At 50.6% G+C, this 21656-nt stretch overlaps 1 protein-coding gene across 1 annotated transcript in view; it reads right to left on the reverse strand.

Annotated features, from left to right (window-relative positions):
• Nucleotides 1-557: 557 nt before the first annotated feature.
• JPH2 (junctophilin 2) overlaps nt 558-21656 on the reverse strand; it is a 73424-nt gene continuing 52325 nt past the window's right edge. Inside the window, 5 exon segments of the mRNA XM_052650547.1 lie at nt 558-2343; nt 4137-4230; nt 4924-5565; nt 5567-5652; nt 6792-6910. Coding sequence (XP_052506507.1) covers nt 4150-4230; nt 4924-5565; nt 5567-5652; nt 6792-6910 — 928 coding nt within the window. The 3' untranslated portion in view covers nt 558-2343; nt 4137-4149.

Below are 21656 nucleotides of genomic sequence, written 5' to 3' on the forward strand. Positions count from 1 at the left end.
GGCACAAGTTCCATCCCTGACTGGGGAACTAAGATCCTGCGGGGTAGGTGGCCAAAGAGTTTTTCCTAAAGGCAGGCTCTTTCTTTTGTTATATGCTGCTCAGGGAATCTTTTAGAAGTTGGCCTTACAAACCCAGGGTCTTCCCTAGAAGGTCTGTGGCCTTTGGGGAGCCCCTGTCAGGACTGAAGCCTTTCAGCCACCCCTCAGGAGGTATTCCCAGGTGGTGCAGTGGTAAAGAACCTGCCTGCCAATGCAGGAGCTGCAGGAGACATGGGTTCGATCCCTGGGTTGCGAAGATCCCCTGGAGGAGGAAATGGCAAACCACTCCGGTATTCCTGCTGAGCTGATCCCATGGACAGAGGAGCCTTGTGGGCTACAGTCCACGGGGTTGCGGAGAGTCGGACACAACTGAGCAGGTGCACACACGGGCGGTAGTATGGAAACTGTAAGAGAGGCAGGGCCTGACCCAGCATGACCCAGGGTCCTCAGCTTCCCTCCTCCTCCTCAGACCAGTCCCCCGTCCTGAGCCCACAAGCAGACCCCGCAGCCCAGGCAGAGCCTGTGAGCAGATGCAAGTTTATTATTGCATAGACGGCAGCCTCCTGAACCTTCACCCCAAATACCAACCCCCAAACAAGGCCCCACCCAGGAGCCCTGGCAGCCAGAGGCTTATCCCCAACCTTGAGCCAGACCAAAAACCCCGGACAGTGACCACAGAGCCCAGGCCTGGAGCCTGTCTCCCCTGAGCAGCAACCCCAGCCCACCCTCCTCTTGCCCTACTTGTCCAGAAAAGCCCACACACGATGGTGGAGCCCCTGGAGGACGGCAGAACCCACAGGCTCCTCTCCGCAGAAATGCAATCCAACGACCTCGAGGCCCCAGCGGTGCTTGAAACAGTAAGTGTGGAGCTGGAGGGAAGGTTCTCAAGTATTGAGGGAGGAAGGGAAAGCTGACCCTGTTAGAAACAAACTTCAGGTCAAAGAGCAACCCCGGTGGGGAGGCCAGACTACCCCCACCCCAGCCCCCAAGGAGCAGAGAAACAAAGACAGGAAAGCAGCTGCTCCCTCCAACTCAGTTTAAATGTCCTGGTCACGTCCTTCCCCAGCTCAAAGGGGCCTGGGCCACTGGCCCTCCATCCTTCCCCAGGGCCGAGGCCACAGCCCTTAGCCTCCACCCACCCCCAGCCAGCACCAAGGACAGGAGAAACCAGCATGGTACACAGCACATCAGAAAGGGGCTACATGCAAAGACCGGCTCCTGCCAAGCAAGCCGAGGAGCTTATCACAGACGGCGCCCAGCGGGAACCCCACACCTGCTCCCCTCTCCCTGGGACACGCTGGCTGACAAGCAGCCTGTCTTCAGCATCAGCCTGAGTGTCTGCCCCAGCGAAAGCTGCCTGGGCTTGCATGCTCAGCACACCCCCACCTCCAACCAAGCCTGCTGTGGCCCCTGGGAGCGGAAGCGGACCAACCAGTTCATGGGGCATCCCTAGGGCTTAATCTCACAGGCCCCACAGCTCCTGCAGGGCGACCTCTCCTCACCCTCAGCATCCTCGAAGCCCCCATGTGTAATGCCAGCCCCAGGCTCAGGCGCCCTCAGAAACAGAGCCATCCTAACTGCCCCTCAGCCCTTCTCCCCACACACCCCCACCCCCGGCCACCTGCTCAGCGGCTTCCCAGCCCAAGGTCCCAAACCCTCACGTCTCCCCCTCTCCTGCTGGTCCAGAGGGAAGCTAACTGGACCGGTGGGAGGAGACGGAAGCACTGTATTCTGGGATATTCAAACAGAAGACGTCCATTTCCTCTATTGTCATCCTGAGCATCTGGAAGCAAGGGACAGAGGGTGGGAGGGGTCAGGACTGAGACAAGAAGGGCTGGTGGGCTGAGAGCATCACCCTCCATTACCCACCACAGGAATCTCGTCACTTCCTCCACTTCCTGGGAGGCCTCAGAAGTTTAAAATAAAGCCAAAGAGGGTAGGAAGGAGGAGACTGGGATTTAACATCCTGATTTGGTGACTTCTCCCAAAACACAAAAAGCCTGGGGAGGGGGTGACCTAGGGTAGGGGTGGAGGCGGGGGAGTGGATGGGATGGGGGCTGAAGCAGATCGGGAAGTTCAAGACCAGGGCTCTTCTTTCAGGGCTTTCCCTGCTGCTGGGCAGAGAGCTTTTCTCTTCCTCTCGGCACGGCCTGCATCTGGGCGCAGATGGCCACAGGAAGCCTCCTTAAACGTTCGTGGTGTGGATGCGAGTGGACCCCCAGCATCCAGGTCCAGTCCTCCTCAGCCGCCCTGCCTGGCACTGCAAAAGATGGCTCCATGCGTCCTCAGCAGGAACTCCTGGCTCTGCAAAGAGAAGAAAAGAGGTCTAGGTGAGGGAAGGATGGAGGAGGGAGGAAGGCAGGGGCGGGGGGTGGGGGCAAGGCTGAGCCAGGCTCCAGGCAGGATTCAAGAAGCAGGCCTGATCCTCTCTGGGGCAAGATCTCTGTCACCAGCACCATCCCCGCCTCTGCAAGCCCCCAGAGCAGCCTTGGCCCGGGCTCTGACTCAGTGGGACCAGAGACAAGTCCCAGAGGCCCCTCCTTTGTCCATGCAAGGCCCTGCTGGAGGCTGCCTCTGCCTGTCCCTTTGTCTGGTACACGCTGCCCTCCTCTCCTCCCCTCCCTCACTGCCACCTGCCTCACCCCTCGCCATCCTTCAGGTCAGGAAGTCGGCAGTCCCCGCTGCAACCATTCCCATATCCCCCAGGAAACACAGACCCCGCTGGGGCCAGCATCCACTCTCCGGGCAGCACCTACCAGGCTAATCCTGTCACTGGCTATTTACCCTTCTCCTTCTCCTCTGGGACTGAGTAGGAACCTCTAGCCCACACTAAGCTAGAGTCAAGGGAGGGGATCTTTGAGGGGAGCAAGGCAAGAGGCAGCAACTCTTGTTAGCAGCACCAAACATAGGATTTACAGTGTAAAGGCTGGTCCTAGTGGGAGAAAGATTTGATTTGCCTTGTGGCTACTTTGGGCTTCCCAGGTGGTGATGGTAGAGAACCCGCCTGCCAATGCAGGAGACCTAAGAGACCATGGGTTGGATCCCTAGGTCGGGAAGATGCCCTGGAGGAGGGCACGGTAACCCACTCCAGTATTCTTGCCTGGAGAATCCCATGAACAGAGGAGCCTGGTGGGCTTTGGTCACAGGGTCACAAAGAGTCAGACACGACTGAAGCGACTTAGCATGCACGCACGTGGCTGCTACTTCACCCTGAGACCAGCAAGGGCCACTTTCCTTCACCCCAGCCCTGCCCACTTCCTTTTCACTGGACCTTACCCAGCTCCTGAGCTCTATCACGGGGAGAAAACCAACTGATGGAACCGACTGACAGCAGGGTTCAGGAAGAGGACTGAGGGAGGGGGGTGGAGAGTGTAAGCAAGAGAGAACCGGAGGACAGGGAAAGAGGATCTGGCCATCCCCGGCGACCTCAGTCTAGATTTTTGGGGGCCTGTGGGGAGGAGGTCAGGAACTATTTTGCTTAATGTTTAAACTGCAAGACTTTTACATAATGAGCTATAAGTTAAAGGTTTACTCTCATGTTCGCCTCATTTCTTAGGGCAGGAATGTGTCCCTGCTGTCTCCCTATTCCCAGCAGAGCAGGCACTCAGTAAAGGGTGGTTAAATGGGCTTCCCTCGTGGTTCAGGGGTAAAGAATCCAACTGCCAATGCAGGAGATGCGGGTTCCATCCCTGGGTGGGGAAGATCCCCTGGAGAAGGAAATGGCAACCCACTTCAGTATTCTTGCCTGGAGAATCCCATGGACAGAGGAGCCTGGAGGGCTACAGTCTGTGGTGTCGCAAAAGAGTTGGACAAGACTTAGGGACTAAACAACCACAACAAATGAATGATGCGTTAGTGAGTGAATGAATGAAGCCCCCAGGGTTCACCTGACAGACAGGCAGTGTTCTGTGCATGTTGAGCCAACAAGGGTGCGTGTGTGTGCGCGCGCGCACTGGGGAGAGATGATCTCTCAAATCCACACTCTAGGTCCCTGCCCCTGCTGGGGGATGGGCCTCAGTTAACCACAGGATGGCGGCCCAGCAGGGCCCAGCAGGGCCTTTCCTCCCCAGAGACTGCCATGCTCCTCCCGGCCGCACCTGGGGGATGAGGTCAGGTCAGGAGGTGAACGAAGAGGATGGCCAGACCGATGTTCAGCAGGATCACCATGCAGATGAGGACGGTGTTGGGGACCTGGGAACAGCAGAGACAGGCTGCCTGAGTCCCCAGGAGAGCACACTCCCCCACCCCGACCCTCGGCAGTGTCCAGCGCCTGGACAGACCATCCGAGTTGGAAGGATTCTTAGAGGAAATAATCAACCAAACTGCTCAGGGTCCAGAGAGGATTGAGAACGTATCCCAGGGCACACAGCAGGCAGAGCTGGGACTGGAATCCAAGAGCATGGCCGTGCCCACTGCTAGTCCCTCTGGGGCTGCGTCTCTCAGTCCCTCTGGGCCCAGCTCCAGTCTTTGGCACTGTAGCTTCCTGCTCCCCTAACAAGGCCAGAGGGCCAGGACCCACCCCCCTAATGGGTTCATCCCCCCAAGCTCTCCCTGCTACACCGCGTACTGGAGGCTGTTGGAGCCCAGCTTAGATCTCTCATAAACAGGAGCAGCCCACAGCCTAGCTGCTTGGGACTCCTAGTCACCTCCTCCAAAGGAGCGCCCAGACAACTGTACAGACGCCAGCCCCCGCCCAAGGTGGGGGCACTCTGCCCTGTAACCCTGGGTCAGGGCTAACTAAGCCCACATCCCGGCAGGGGTTTCCCCCCTGCCCTGTCCTGTGCCATCACCCTGGGCTCCCCCGCCCCCGTCATCTGCCCCCAGAATCCCACCTCCAGCTCCCCGCCCCTCTCCCCCCGCCCCTACTTCCACCAGCAGCCTCACCTCCTCCACCTCGACCTCTGCCGCCGCCGCGGCCTCCTTCCGAGCCTTCTTCTTGGCCCCAGCCTTGGTCAGCCCTCGGGCCTCCGTCTTGCGGGCCTTGAGCTTGGGTTCGGCTTTGGGCACGATGGGCTTGGGTTCCAGCTTGGCGGGGCTCTCTGGCGCCGGCGCGGGGCTTCGGGGCGGGGGCGCCGTCCCGGGCGCGGCGGCGGCGGCCGGGGAGGGGGGCGCGGAGTCGGCGGCTGGGGCCTCGGGCTCGTCCTCGAAGGGCGGCGGCGCGGGCGGCGCGGTGCGCACGGCGTAGCTGTGGTAGCCCTGGTACAGCGCCACCTCCGGCTCCTCCGGCCGCGCGGGCGGCGCCTGCAGCGCCTCGATGGCCATGCGTTCGCTGGCCGGCCGGGCGGGGCTGCGGCGGCCCGCGCCGTCGGACGGCGTGACCGGCCGGCTGCCCTCGCCGCCGCCGCCGCCGGGTTCACCGTTCCAGGCGCCCGGGCTCAGCAGGCCGTCTTTGGACGCCGCGGCCGGACGGGGCCGCTTGGGCTGCGGGGGCGTCCCGGCCGGCGACGGGGGGCCACCCTCGGGCGCCGGGGTCTCCCGCTCGTGCAGCTCCGGGCTCTCGCGGAGCCGCTCCGGGAGGCCCGCGGCGCCGGGGGCCCCGGTCGGGGGAATCCAGCAGGCTCTCCGAGTTCTCCAGGATCTCCTGGAGCAGCCGGCGCTTCTGATACTCCGGACCTGCGGGGGGACCACAAGGAGAGACGGGATTCGAGGCCGGGTCCCCGCACCGGGTGACCCTGGGCAAGCCGCTCCAACTCCGCTGTCTTGTCAACTTACTCAGCCAGCACTGACCTGCAGCCACCAGGCGCCAAGAACACTGTTTTTAAGCCATTCCCCAATACTAACTCATTTACTCCTTTGAATAACCCTATGAGGTGGATGCTATTATTTAGCCTCCACTGCACATAAGAAGAAAAGGAGGCTCAGAGAGGTAAAATGCCTTACCCAAAGTCACCCAGCTGACCAAGAGCGGAGCCGGGGCTGGCACACAGGCTAAGTCTGGCTCCAGAGTTTATGCTCTTTATGGTCACACCGGCCTATTTCCATTCTCTTATCTGAAAAACAGGCCTAATGATATCTATTTCATAAATACTAACTGAAATCGAGGTGGTGGGGGGGAAGCCTGTGAAATGCTGAGCGCAGAACCTGGCACGTGGTGACAGCTGTTGCTATGACTACCCAAGGTGGAGGCTACCAGCCAGCGTCGCTCTTCCTGGGACCAGCAGAGGGCGCACTGTGATGGGACGCGCGACTCCTCTTGCCGGGCAGAGATCTGCACTCTGAGGTCTCCCATCTAGCTTCCCTTGCTGCTGCTGCTGCTAAGTCGCTTCAGTCGTGTCTGACTCTGTGCGATCCCATAGACGGCAGCCCACCAGGCTCCCCCGTCCCTGGGATTCTCCGGGCAAGAACACTGGAGTGGGTTGCCATTTCCTTCTCCCTTAGGTCTCCTTAAAAACCCTTCAACGTGGAGAGCACCAGTCGCCCACCCTGATGGGCTCCCACCACTGTATTCAAGGGCAAAGTCTGGATCAGAGCTAGGAGGTCCTCCTCACTCTGCAGCCTCACTTCCCAGAGAGAGGAGACAGGCTCCAGTTGGGGGAGCCTCTGTTATTGCCACCACAATCTCAGCCTGAGTCCCCTTGACTCATCCCATCCCATGCCTGCACCACGCCCCACGGATGCTCACAGGCATGTGTGGACCCACTGGAGAATCTCAGCTTTCCACCAAGCAAAGAAAAAGGTGTCCACCTCCCCACCCCCACCCTGCGGACTTCCCCCACCCCACCCGGGCCAGTCCCCTCCCTGGCTGGCCCTACCTGGCTGGTAGAAGTCTGGAGCCAGCTCCCTGGCCAAAGTGCGGGCAATGTTGGACTCCTGGTTGGCAGCCAGGGCAGCCTGTTCTGCTGCCTCAGCTTTGGCCTTGGCGTGGCTTGTCCTAAGGAGATGACATGGTGGAGTCTCAGGATCCCTCCAGAGAACCAACCCTCTCTGCCCTTTCTCCCCATCCACAAAGAGACACCCTGGACAACACCTTTGTTCACTTGGGCTGTCAGTGAATATTTATTAAGCCCTGTGGTCCAGGCTGTTGTGTGTTCCCCAGACCATTTCCTCTTCTCTCAGGGCACATAGATGGACAACATTTTCTAGCCTCCCTGGGGTTAGGTGTGGTCAGATGACTGGCTAAAGCATTGTGGGAAGACAGGATGATGCCATTTCCAGGCATGGTCCACAAAAACCTGTCCTGTAATCCACAGTGTCCTCTCTCTTCTCCCCTGTTGCTGATAAAATGCAGAAGCCAAGCCCCCAGAACAAGGGACTTAACCTCATTTGTGTCACAGCTCTTTTCAATCTGGTGACACCTCTGGACCCTTTCTTGGTATACTGTTTTAAAACGCATAAATTACACAGGATTACAAAGAGATGCAATTACACTGACACACTGTTACCAGAATATTTAAAGGGACAAATCTGTAATATAATAATGTATATTCTTCTTTATTAATACATTAAACAAAATATTCAGCAGGCCTATTGACCACCATAATTTAAAAGCATAGATTAGCATAAAGGATATTTTAAGGATACATGCAACAACAGGAATGTGGCATGAAAATATATGTGATTTCTATGAGTGACAAAGTCAGAGATACTGCTAATATTACTGTGATTTATTGCCGACTTCTGTAATTGAAGAAAATACTAAATTTCAGTTACACATCAGTAAAAATAGAGATGTGGTTTTCCTGTCCGGATCCCTTCACTGGGCAAATGCACCCACCCTTGCCTGCTGAATTGACTGCTGATGGCTCACTGCTGTCTCAGAGAATTCCAACCAATAAGAAGCCACCTTGTTCCAAAGGTCCATACCCCTCCCCAGTCCAAGGAGCCTATAACCAATGACTACTGACACCAGCCAGCCCCTTTTTGCCCCAAGAGGAAGCAACTCTTGAGGTATCACTCAGGCTCCAGAGCCCCAGCGTGGGATGAGGTTGAAGCAGGACTCCAGAACACATCCCTGCTTAGCTACTTCTATGCCCCATCCTGCCTCTCTCACTCCCCCTTGCTTCTGAGAGCACTTGCTCCATAAATTGCCAGTGCAAGAATCCTCATCTCAGACTCAGCTTCTAGGGAATCTAACCTAAGGCAGCATCCAGATTCACAGACTCGCTGAATTCTATCCACAGAACCCCCTGTGGCCCCCAGGGTCAAGAAACATGGTGGGAGGAACTTGGGTCCACAAATGATTATTGCATAGAGCAAAGCCCACCTCCCCAACAGTTTCATATTAAACACGCAACATTTGAGCATTAAATTGAAACATTAAACTCAGCAAGCCTTAAATGTCTACTGCATTAAGCGCCTAAGATTTGGGGGATGTTTATTTCAGCTGTTAATCTAACCTAACTAGGAAAAGCACCTACGAAAAGATTAACAGCCCCACTAACCAAAGGGCTTCAATGTAAAGAAATTAAAGATTATCTCATGTAATCATCATGATGCCTTAGGAAGCTGGTGCTCTTATTATTGTCCCTATTTTACAGAAAAGGAAACTGAGGCATAGGCAGGGTAGGTAACTTGTCCAAGGTCACAGAGTCCCTAAGTGCAGGAACTGGGATTTTGAACCTAGGCAAGATGATTCCAGACTCTGTGCTACTCTGGAGTGTGCCGTGGTTGGTCAGGAGCCAAGACTCCAGGGCCAGGGGCGAGACAAGTGCCTTTCCAAAGAAGGAGATGCGCTGGATGCAAGCAACCAAAATTATTTAATATAATATAATCAAATAAAAGGGCTTCCCTGGTAGTTCAGCTGGTAAAGAATCTGCATGCAATGCAAGAGACCCCTGTTCACTTCCTGGGTCACGAAGTTCCCCTGGAGAAAGGATGGGCCACCCACTGCAGTATTCTTGGGCTTCCGTAGTAGCTCAGATGGTAAAGAATCTGCCTGCAATGCAAGAGACCTAGGTTTGATCCCTGGGTTGGGAAGATGCCCTGAAGGAGGGCATGGCAATATTCTTGCCTAGAGAATCCCACCGACAGAGGAGCCTGCAGGGCTTCAGTCCGTGGGGTCGCAAAGTGGGACATGGCTGAGCGATTAAGCACAGCACAATTAAGTGCAATTGTGAGAAGTGCCACAAAGGAAGAGTATAGAATGTGATGAGGATGTCCAGCAGGAAGGCTTGATGTAGATCGGTGGTGGAGGCGGGGATCAGGCAAGGTTTCCTTGAGGATGTGCCAGTTGAGACCTGAAACTGACACATCCATTGGCTCATCAGCAGAGAGGCAGGAACAGTGAGCCAGGCAGGGAAGAGCACATGCAAAGGTCCTGAAAGGGGGTACAAGCGTCATGTCTTTGGGGAACTGAAAGGTCCAATCAGTGTCCCCATCGGCAGATGAGTCACCTCCTCGGGGATTTGATCTGCATGTGTCTCCAGAACGGAACTGAGCCCCATCTAGAGACGAAGTTTACCAAGCTCCCTCCAGGTGCCAAGCCTTTTGCCTACATTACACCTTACAATCCTCAAAACTGCCTGGGAGGTAGCTTTTACTGACTCTACTCCACAGGTGGGGAAACTGAGTCTCAGAGCAATACCTTGCTCAAGGATGCCAATAACTGACATTTATAAAGCATTTACAACATGCCAAAAGCTTTACAGAAATTAATCCATTTAATTTCCCCAGGTGCTCTTTGTGGCCCGCGTTATCACCATCATCCCTCTTTCCAGAGGAGAAATCAAAGGCACAAGAAGGCTTAAGGAGCCCACCTACAACTTATCCAACCAGCAAGTGAAAGCAAGGTTTCAAACAAAGGCTTTCTTGAGTCTAGAGTCTGTGCCTTTTGTCACAGGTTTGTCCATCCACTCAATAATAAGTAGTGGGGGACTTCCCTGGTGGTCCAGTGATTGGGAATCTGCCTTCCAGTGCAGGGGACATGGGTTCTATCCCTGGTCGGGGGACCAAGATTCCACATGCTGCTGGGCAACTAAGCCCACACACAGGAACTACTGAGCCCCGCGGGCTCTAGAGCCTGTGGTCTACAAGAGAAGCCCCACTCACCTCAAGGCGAAGCCCGTGCACCACAGCTAGAGACCCAGCACAGCCAAAATAATACCAAGTAGTGGAGTTCACACCCAGAACTGTCTGGTTTCTAAGCCCCTGTCCTCTCCACTGCCACAGTAATGTTTACTGAAGAAAATAAGATTATACTGAATGAAAGAATACATAAAAGAATGCACGCATACGTACATGAACATCTGTATGGGCAAGGGGGCAGCACAGAGAATAAAGAGCATGCTTTTGGAATAAGCAGCCCTGGATTCTAAGTTTGGCTCGGCCATGGCTGGGGCTAGTGTGCAAATGAGGCATTCATCTCAGGCTCAAAATTTAGGGGGCTGACAAAAAAAAAAAAAGGAAAACTCAGTAATCCAGATAAATAGTACTTGAATGCAGTATTTTTTAAAGTCAAAATTAATGCAGCAATAATCCTTGATGAACAACCTATGAAAAAAATGTCAATAAAGTCCAGATCCAGACCCTGTACTTGTACGACTCACCTCACTTACCTCCCCCAGTCCCAACCCTACAGGAACCCTAGGACCTTGGGTAGATGGCTTTGCCTCTCCGTGCCTCAGTTTCTACGTCTGTAGGATGATAATTCTCCCCTTTTAGAGTTGCTGTGAACGGCTGAGAAGCAACATAGGAAAATGTTTAGCCCGGGATGGGGCTGAGGGATGGTGATGGTGGTGGTGGTCATGGTGATGGTGTTGATGAGGGTGTTGGCAGTGGCAGAGAAGAAGGAGGAGGAGAAAAAGAAGAAGGAGAAAGATAACATTTGTTACACCGAAACCAAGTGTGGAACCACCGAGGGCCTACTGTATATCACAGGAAACTATACTCAATGTTATGCAATAACCTATAGGTGGAAAGAATCTGAAAAAGAGTGTGCACACACTCACACATATATGTATAATCAAATCACTGGGCTGCACATCTGAAATGTGCATGATATTGCAAATCAACTATACAATTAAAAACTTCAAAAAAAAAAAGAAAGAAAAAAAAATATAGTACATGCACAACCCCAGACACACATTTGCCTGCACATGGGTATGTGTAATTCAAAGACCTAAATTTTCAGAGACACTTCCCGGGAAACCTGAAACCCCAGGTTGGGTGGGGGAGGAGGGAAAAGACTGGGCAAACCTTCAAACTGAGAAAATGTCCTTTTTTGGTTGTGTGAGCTGGATGAGGCTTGTTTCCTGGGAAGCTGTGTTGCAGCACGGACTCCTCAGGCCAGAATGGCAGTCTTCACACTGAGCCCTGGAAGGTTCTAGAGGATCAACAATGGACCCTCCAGGGCAACCAGAACAGGGGTCAGAGGGGAATGGCCACACAGCCCAAGGTAATAAAGGCTGCTGGGTTTGAAAGAGGCACCCATGACTGATTGAACACCTTACCAGCACCCCCGCTCCAATGTCTCTGATCTCAGAAATGGCCCCTCAGCTCCCTAGCCCTCAAGCCAGGAATCCCAGTGTCTCCCACACCCTCCTTCCTCATCTTTCAATATTCACAAACATGCACCACCAACTCCTGTCTCTCCTGCTCCCCCGAGGCTCTTGATCTGCCTATTCTTCACCTTTCCGTGGCTTCTCCTGCCAGGTCCCCCACTGCCCTCTGTAACCTTCCTGCTTCCAGACTCACTCCCTACAACTGGTCACAGGCAGCTTGCTTGCCTCACCTCTTGCTGACAGTCTCTGCAAGGCTTCCTATCTTGCTGAAAGTAAAGTCCAAAGTGCTTAGCACGGCCTTCAAGGCTACCCAGATTCTCAGCCTGAAGCGGCCCTGATGGGGTGTAGCTGGCAGCTTACCAGGTAAAGGGCAGGCTGAACTGCTGCGGTCCAGAGGCTATCTTCTAGTCCAGTGGTACTCACAGTGTGGTCCATGCAGACCCCAGCCCCTCATCATCCAGGCACTTGTTGCAAATGTAGATTGGGGGGGCTCCACCCCAGATCCACTGAATCAGAATTTCTCAGGAGGAGCCCAGGAATCTGTGTTTTATAAACCTTCCAGCTGCTTCCACTGCTCATTAAAATTTGAGAAGTGTGTGCTGGACAGATAGAAACATCCAGCTCTCTCTTGGGCAGTTCCCAGCCTGCTCAACCATCTAGGAGCCTTGAGGGTCTCCCTTCAAGCACCAGGCTCCCTCCCTGAATCCAGGGCCTGCTAGGGAAATGCAGGCACCATTTCTTTTCCTATGACCACTTGGGGAGGGGCTCTTGGGGAGGGTGTCCCAAGGAGGGCTCTGCCCCTTCTGTAGAGAAGGGAAGGAGCAGTAACTGGGGCAGGGGGTGGGGCAGGGATCAGTCACCCTTCTTGATTTCATCAGATTTTCTTTCGTCAGCAGGTTAAAAATAAGGCTGGTGGTGGCTCAGGGATGCGGCAGGGCCATAACCCAGTGGGAGCAATCCCGAGAGTGTTGACCCTCACTCCTGCCTCCCTTCCCCACCTTGGACCCCTTACCACCCCGGAATAGCTGGCCTCGTTGCACAGGTGTCTCCATCAAGCTCTGATGGCTTTACTGCGCCAAAGCGGGGGCACACAGGAGGTACCCCTGACTCCTCTGCTCTGGCTGTTCCCCTATCTGGAATGTTCCTTTCCCTCCTTCCACCTCCCAGCCTTAAAGGGCCAGCTTCAGACCCACTTTGACTTCCAGATTTATTCAGCTAATGCAACTTTATGGAATGCCTACTATATGTTAGGACTTTTCTGGGTGCTGTGGCTATGATAGCAAGCCAAGTATCTAAAAATCCCTTGTAAGGGGACTTCCCTGGTGGTCCAAGGACTAAAACTCCATGCTCCCAGTACAGGGGGCCCGGGTTTGATCCCTGGTCCCGGAACTAAGATCCTGTCTGCCACAACTAAGACCCGGCACAGCCAAAGTAGATAAGTAATTAAGTGAAAGTCACTCAGTCGTGTCTGACTCTTTTCGACCCCGTGGACTATACAGTCCATGGAATTCTCCAGGCCAGAATACTGGAATGGGTAGCCTTTCCCTTCTCCAGGGGATCTTCCCAACCCAGGGATGGAATCCAGGTCTCCCACATTGCAGGCGGATTCTTTACCAACTGAGCCACCAGGGAAGCCCAAAGAACATAAATAAAGATTTTTTAAAAATCCCTTGTAGAACTCACATTCTGTTGCAGAGGTCAGCAAATTAGGGCAACAGGTCATATCCAGCCTGTTTCTCTATCACCTGTGAGCTAAGAATGCTTTTTATATTTTTTAAAGCTATGAAAAAAAAAAACCCAAATAGTAATTTTATGACACATGAAAATTATACAGAATTTAAATGTGTGTCCATATAAATAAAGTTTTATTGGAACAGAGTCACACGTATTTGTTTACTATTGTCTAGAGCTAAGCGGTTGCCATAGAAGTCCATGACCTGCAAGGCCAAAAATATTTACCATCTGGTGCTTTACAGGAGAAGTTTGCCCACCTCTGTTCTAATGCATCCACTCAACAATGGTCTCTCCTACTATTCTAACTAATAATATTAGTCTACTATTAGTTGAGCTCTTTGTACCCAGCTCTGTGCTGTGGTCACCTTTACACACATGACTTCAGAGAGGTGAAGTCACTTTCTCAAGGTCACACAGCTAGAAAGTATCTGCCCAAGCTCTTCCCCATTACACTGAGCTGGTGCTTTCCTGGTACTAACTGGACCAGGTCCTCCACATGCTGGTACTAGGGATGGGGATAAATTAGATCCAGCAGGCACCTGAAGAGCTCCCAGCCTAATGCAGCCCCACCAAGTCAACTGTGCAGCATCTCTGAAAAGCAGCGGATGACGGGGTGGGGGCAGAGCAAAGCCGCTAAGCCACATGGCGGTGCAGCTAAGAGGGGACACCTCTGGTAGGTCTTGGCTCTGCTCCTTATACTCTCAGGTAAGCCTGAGCCCCCTGAGCCCCAGTCTCCTCATCTGTACAATGGGGATAATAACAGCACTTATCCTGGAGAAATGGTATAAGGAGTATAAATGAATACACACTCATCAGAAGGGTTAAGGGTACAAGCTCCAGTCCATCACATTCTGACTTTTGCTCTCTGGTCACAGTTTCCTCAACTGTGAAATGGGGTTAATAACATTTACCTCACAAAATTACTGGGGGTCTGAAATGAGATCGCACAAGAGTGCTTAGCATAAACCCAGCACTTAACAAATACTAGCTTTCATTATTGTTACAGTTTTGGTTATTGTTATAACAATGTTTGGGGATTCCCAGGTGGCTCAGTGATAAAGAATTTGCCTGCCAATGCAGGATACACAGGAGACTCAGGTTTGATCCCTGGATTGGGAAGATCCGCTGGAGGAGGGCATGGCAACCCACTCCAATATTCTCACCTGGAGAATCCCCATGGACAGAGGAGCCTGGCAGGCTACAGTCCACAAAGAGTCGGACACGACTGAAGTGACTGGGCACGTAACAAAGTTTACCAGCCATTCCCTTCCAAAAATCTAAGGACTGCCAACAAATTTGGAGAAGGCAATGGCACCCCACTCCAGTACTCTTGCCTGGAAAATCCCATGGACAGAGAAGCCTGGTAGGCTGCAGTCCATGGGGTCACGAAGAGTCAGACACGACTGAGCGACTTCACTTTCACTTTCCACTTTCATGCATTGGAGAAGGAAATGGCAACCCACTCCAGTGTTCTTGCCTGGAGAATCCCAGGGATGGGAGAGTCTGGTAGGCTGCCATCTATGGGGTCGCACAGAGTTGAACACGACTGAAGCAACTTAGCAGCAGCAGCAGCAGCAGCCAACAAATTGGTGTTTAAATAGGTATTCTTGTAGCAGGACATGTCATGTAAACTTTGTTTCAAAGTTCACCCATGTTGTAGCATGTATAGTACTTCATCCCTTTCCATTGCCAATAATGGTCCACTGTGTGTGTGGATAAACCACATTTAGTTTATCTGCTCCTCAGCTGAAGGACATTTGGAGTGTTTCCACCGTCTGGTTACTACGTATAATGCTACTATGGATATTCCTGTACAAGTTTGGGGATGGATGTAGGTTTTCATTTCTCCTGGATGTACACCTTAAGGCATGGAATTGCTGGATCATGTGGTAACTCTTTTTAAACTTTTGAGGAACTTCCAGACTGAGGAACTTCTGAATTGAGTGCATCATTGTACTTTCTTCTAGTAACACGAGGGTTCCAATCTCTCTACATCCTTGTCAACACTTACTACTATCCACTTTTAAATTTTAGTCACATAATGGTCTGTGAGGTTCATTTCATTGTAGTTTTGATCTGCACTTCCCTGGTGGCTAATGATGTTGAGCGTGTTTTTAAATGTTTAATGACCATTTATGTTATCTTCTTAGGAAAAAAAATGTTTATATAGATTCTTTGCCTGTTTTCAATTTTTCTAAGTTGTAAAAGTTCTCAATATATTCTAGATACAAGTCCCTTATCATATATAGGATTTGCAAACATTTTTCCCATTCTTTTGTCTTTTCAATTCCTTGATGGTGTCCTTTGAAGCACAGAAGCTCTCAAACTTAATGATTTCCAATTTATCTATTTTTCCTTTTGTTGCATATACTGATGCTATCACATCTAAGAAGCTTTTGCCTAACTCAAGGTCACAAAAACTTACTACCATATTTTCTTCTCAGAGTTTTATAGTTCAGTTTTTACACTTAGATCTCGGAAGACTACTTCTAATTAGAAAAAAATGGGAAATAAACTAAGGGTTCATACTGCCCTAGGAGACAGGCACTACAACCATTTTACAGATGAAGAAACTGAGGCACAGTGAGGTTAAGTCACTTGGCCATTATTTTTATTGTGAACATTATGCCAGAAGTGGCCCCTGCTCTGGAAGGATCTAGAGTCTGGTAGGAAAGACAAGACAAGGTGAAAAGTTTTGAGAACAAACATAAACAGAAGGTTACAGGGCAGGAGAAAGCCCATGTGGTGCGCTGCGTGTTCATACGTGCATTTCCTTATTTTTATATTTTCTATTTATTTATTTATTTATTATAAATATAAAAAAGATGTAGTAGAGGGCTTCCCTGTGGTCCAGTAGCTAAAACTCTGAGCTCCCAATGCAGGGGGCCTGGGGTTCGATCTCCAGTCAGGGAACTGGATCCCACATGCCTCAGTGAAGACCTGGTGCAGCCAAATAAATAATTTTTTTAAAGATGTAGTATAATATGGCTCCATCAGCACAACAAAATATGAAAAATAAACAGATTTTTTAAATATTTTGGTATTTGAGGTGGTTAAGAGCAGTTTTCCACAGTGGGTGACATAAATTCTCTGTACTTTATTTTTTTTTCCATCTGTAAAGTGGGGATATGAATAGCCCCTGCCTCACAGAGTTGTCGAATTACCGTATATAAAGTATTTAGAATAGAATCTGGCACATAGAAACCTCTATGCAAGTGTTTTAAAATTTGAAAAAGTTGATTTGTTTTAGCTGAAGTGGAGGGGCATGGCTTTTGAGTCTGGGGGGCTGTGCCACCCACCAATAGCTTAAGCAGAAGCTCCCCACCTTGGAAGCCCAGACTGAAATCCCCAGGCTGTGGAGGTGAACTCTTCCAGATTATGTTTTACAAAGACCTTTCTCCTCTTCTTGAAAAAGAATCACCAGCCCAGCTGGGAAATCTTCACCATGTGTGAGTGGGTACGTGACACCCCTTCCCATCCTTCAGTCTCTATGCAGGAGGCAGGGTGACAAGCTGCTGTTTACTAAGTGCTAACTATGTGCCAGACCCTTGACCTATGTGGTCAGCTGAATAATGGCCCCAGGGATATCCAGGTCCTAAATCCCTGGAACCAGTGAATGTTACCTTATATGGCAAAAGGAGCTTTGCAGATGTGATTAAATGGAAGATCCTGAGATGCAAGAATTATCCTGGGTTAGACAAGCAGGCTCTAGATGTAACCACGCATGTCCTTATAAGAGGGAGGCAGGAGCAGATGTGACCACAGGAGGAGGAGAAGATGATATGATGATGGAAACTGAGATGAGAGTGATGCCCGTTGAAGATGCAGGATGGGGCCACAAGCCAAGGACACTAAGAAGCCAAAAAAAATTAAGGAATTGGATTCTCCTGCCAGAACCCTCGAAATGAACCAGCCCTGTCATCACCTTGGCTTTAGCCCACTGAGACCAATCTCAGACTTCTGACTTCCAGAACAGTAAGAGAGTAAGTCTGTGCTGTTTTAAGCCCCCAAGTTAATGGTAATTTGCTACAGAAGCAACGGAAACTGCAGCAACCTCTGTGATCTCATGCCATCCTCAAGGCAACTCACTGTGCAGAAGAAAGGAAAGCTCAGGAAATTATTTGCCCATGGCTCGCTGCCAGGTGGCACTAGTGGTAAAGAACTGGCCTGCCAATGCAGGAGACGTAAGAGACATGGGTTCGATCCCTGGGTCGGGAAGATCCCCTGGAAGAGGGCATGGCAACCCACTCCAGTATTCTTGCCTGGAGAATCCCATGGACAAAGGAGCCTGGTAGGCTACAGTCCACAGGGTGCACAAAGAGTCAGACATGACTGAAGCAACCTAGCACAATCACTCACACATAGCTAGTGAGATCCAGAGCCGGCTGGAACACGATTCCAGGTCTGTCTGGCACCAGAGCCTTTGCTGACCCACGCATCTGCTGCACACTGCAGTTATGCCAGAAGAGACCAGCAGCTGGAACTGGCCACAACTATGCTGCTTCCCCCAGGGGCCTGGGCATCCCTAGCATGCATCCTGCCTGCCTGAGAGTCCAGAGCTAGTGGTTACCAGCAGGGACACCGTCAAGTTCCCCAGTGAAAGGCTAGTCCATTGGAAACTGGGATCGCCTGGTTGACTACATATGACTGAGGTCTGGTTATGCTATGGCAGCCAGTGAATGGAGAGGGGACATGAGGCCTTGCTCCCCCTCCCCACATGGGACTGGGCTCTACAGTCCAATCTGAAGCCCAGCTCTCAGCAGTGAGGCCTTTTCTGCATGAGCTGGCTGTACAGAGAAGCTTCCTTTTTAAAAATTCTGTGCTGGGGACTTCCCTGGTGGTCCAGTGGCTAAGACCCTGCACTCCCAATGCAGGGGGCCCAGATTCACTCCCTGGTCAGGGAACTAGACCCCACATGCTGCAGCTAAGTTCACATGCCGCAACAAAGATCGAAAATCCCACGGGCCACGACTACGACCCTGGGCAGCCAAATAAATAAACAAATATTTTAAAAATGAAAAGCCTATGCCAGATTTTAAAATTACATTTTATGAATTATGAGAACAGTAATATCGAAGCAAACAGCACTGTGAACCCACTGTGCTAAAACAATGGCTCTGTTAGCTTTTGAGCCTTCTTTTGAGCCTTTTATGAACAACTGTTAATTGTAAAGCCCACAATTTAAGAGCATGGAATCTGAAATCACGCTACCGAGGTCTGAATCCCTGAGTCAGACATTAGCTGTGTGGCCTGGGCGAATCACTTAACCTCTCTGTGCCTCCATTTCTTCTTCTGAAAAGTGAACATGGCAAGAAGATTTTTCAGATGGCTCCTGGTGTTCACACCTTTATGGGATTCAGCCCCCACCCCTCCCACCACGGAGGATGGGCTGAACTCTGTGACAGGCTTCTAAATAAAAGACCATGACAACGGTGACATCACTTCCATGACTAGTTTACAAAAGACGGCGACTTTGCTTTTGATAACAGACTCTTGCTGGCCTTGATGAAGCAAGCTGCCATGCTGGGGAAGCTTTCATAGCAAGGAACTGAAGACAGCCTCCCACCAACATCAGTGAGAAGCCAAGGGCCTCAGTTCAAACGCCCACCGGAAACTGCATCATCCTACAAACAAGTGCATGAGGGTGGAGTGGATCCATCCCCACTGGGGCCTTCAGATGGGACTACAGCCCTGACCAACAGCAGCCTCGTGGGAGACCCTGAGCCAAAGGGCCCAGCTGAGCCTGATATCAAACCCACAGAAACTGTGAGATAAGAAATGTGTGCTGTTTCGTGCTGCTATGTTTGGGCATAAGTTATTATCCAGTGATAGACAACTAATACAATTGGGATCATAATACCTACTTCATTGGGTTGTTATGAAAATTTGCAAAGAAACAGAGGAAAACAACAGAATGGGAAAGACTAGAGATCTCTTCAAGAAAATTAGAGATACCAAGGGAACATTTCATGCAAAAACAGGCTCAATAAAGGACAGAAATGGTATGGACCTAACAGAAGCAGAAGATATTAAGAAGAGGTGGCAAGAATACACAGAAGAACTGTACAAAAAGATCTTCACGACCAAGATAATCATGATGGTGTGATCACTCATCTAGAGCCAGACATCCTAGAATGTGAAGTCAAGTGGGCCTTAGAAAGCATCACTACGAACAAAGCTAGTGGAGGTGATGGAATTCCAGTTGAGCTAGTTCAAATCCTGAAAGATGATGCTGTGAAAGTGCTGCACTCAATATGCCAAGAAATTTGGAAAACTCAGCAATGGCCACAGGACTGGAAAAGGTCAGTTTTCATTCCAAAGGAGGCCAGCCCTGGGATTTCTTTGGAAGGAATGATGCTAAAGCTGAAACTCCAGTACTTTGGCCACCTCATGCGAAGAGTTGACTCATTGGAAAAGATTTTGATGCTGGGAGGGATTGGGGGCAGGAGGAGAAGGGGACGACAGAGGATGAGATGGCTAGATGGCATCACTGACTCAATGGAAGTGAATCCGAGTGAACTCCGGGAGTTGGTGATGGACAGGGAGGCCTGGTGTGCTGTGATTCATTGGGTCGCAAAGAGTCGGACATGACTGAGTGACTGAACTGAACTGAATATTCAGAAAGGGCTTAGAACAGTGCCTTGCATACAGTGTTTACTATAGTAGTGTTATATTATACTAGTATGAAAGTGTTAGTTTTCACTATTATACATTTCTTACTTACATAATTTTCATGTTTCCACATATTCATGTTTATCACTTCAGACCCCTTAACCTTTCTTCTTTAGAAATTTAACATCTACCTGTTTTTAAAATATGTATTTACTTAAGCATTTGGCTGCACCGGGTCTTAGTTGCAGCATGCAGGATCTAGTCCCCTGACCAGGTGTTGAACCTGACACCAATCTGCATTGGCAGCACAGAGCCTTAGCCACTGGACCACCAGGGAAGTCCCAACATCCATGTATTTTTGTGCTAGTGATTCCTCTTCTGGGAATCCGACCAACTGACATACTCAAACTGTGCAAAATGACACCCATACAAGGGTATTTACTGCAATCCTGTTTGTAATAACAGAACACTGGAAATGAAGCCAAAGCAAGAAAGGGGAACTAGTTGATTACATTAAGGTATAATCAATGCTTGTTGAGTACTTACTATGTGTCAATACTGTGCTTAGATGTTTGCATGTATTATTTCATTTAATCCTCATAATATTCTCTAAAGTAGACATCACTATTAATTCCCATTTTACAAGCAAGAAAACTAAGGATGACAGGGTTAGGTAACCTGTCCAACTCACACAGTCAATAAAGGAGGAAAGCCAAGAATTCCAGTGTGTTTAACACCAAAATAAGACAAAGCATGTGTTAGTGTTGGAGTCAAACAACCTGGTTTCAAACCCCAGCTCCTTCACATCCAAATTGTATGACTTTTGCCAAGTCATGGAACCTCTCCAAGTCTCAGTTTCGCCATCTGTAACTCAAGTTAATCACTTTGCTGACAAGAGTCTTTAAAGTTAAAGCTATGGTTTTCCCAGTAGTCATGTACAGATATGAGAGTTGGACCATAAAGAAGGCTGAGTGCCAAAGAATTGATGCTTTTGAACTGTGCTGCTAGAGAAGAATCCTGAGAGTCCCTTGGACTGTAAGGAGATAAATCAATCAATCCTAAAGGAAAACAACCCTGAATATTCATTGGAAGGACTGATGCTGAAGCTGAAGTTCCAGTACTCTGGCCACCTGATGAGAAGAGCCAACTCACTGGAAAAGACCCCTGGGAAAGACTGAGGGCCATAGGAGAAGGGGGAGACAGAGGATGAGACGGTAAGACAGCATCATCGACTCAGTGGACAAGAATCCGAGCAAACTCTGCTGTTGCTGCTGCTAAGTCGCTTCAGTTGTGTCTGACTCTATGCGACCCCATAAGCGGCAGCCCACCAGGCTCCCCTGTCCCTGGGATTCTCCAGGCAAGAACACTGGAGTGGGTTGCCATTTAACTCTATGAGATGGTAAAGGACAGGGAGCCTCATGTGCTGCATGCAGTCCACGGAGGGGCAAAGAGTCAGACACAACAAGTGAACAAGGACAACAACTCAGGTTAGTAATTGCGCTTAGCTGTCACTAGAACTCTACCCCGAGGATCAAGTGAACTGTGCCATGTGAAGTGTGTATTCATTTGATCATGACAAGCATTTACTAAGCGCCTACTGCATGCCATGTCCTGGGCTAGATCTAGGGGCACAACAATGAACAGAAGAAATTTACCTCCTAGGACTTACAGACTAGCCCAGCATGCACACAGTGGAACCCCATAAATGGTAGCTGCTACTATTAGAGTGGTTCTTCTTCCCCAGGGTTGGTCTTCCCACCTGGGTCTACTGGTGACCTGGGTCTGGGTGTGTTCTGCTTCCCTCACTCACCCCCCCGCACCACCTCGGCTCAC

The sequence above is a fragment of the Budorcas taxicolor genome, chromosome 13, assembly GCF_023091745.1.
Source record: "Budorcas taxicolor isolate Tak-1 chromosome 13, Takin1.1, whole genome shotgun sequence".
In the NCBI taxonomy this organism is placed as follows: domain Eukaryota; kingdom Metazoa; phylum Chordata; class Mammalia; order Artiodactyla; family Bovidae; genus Budorcas; species Budorcas taxicolor.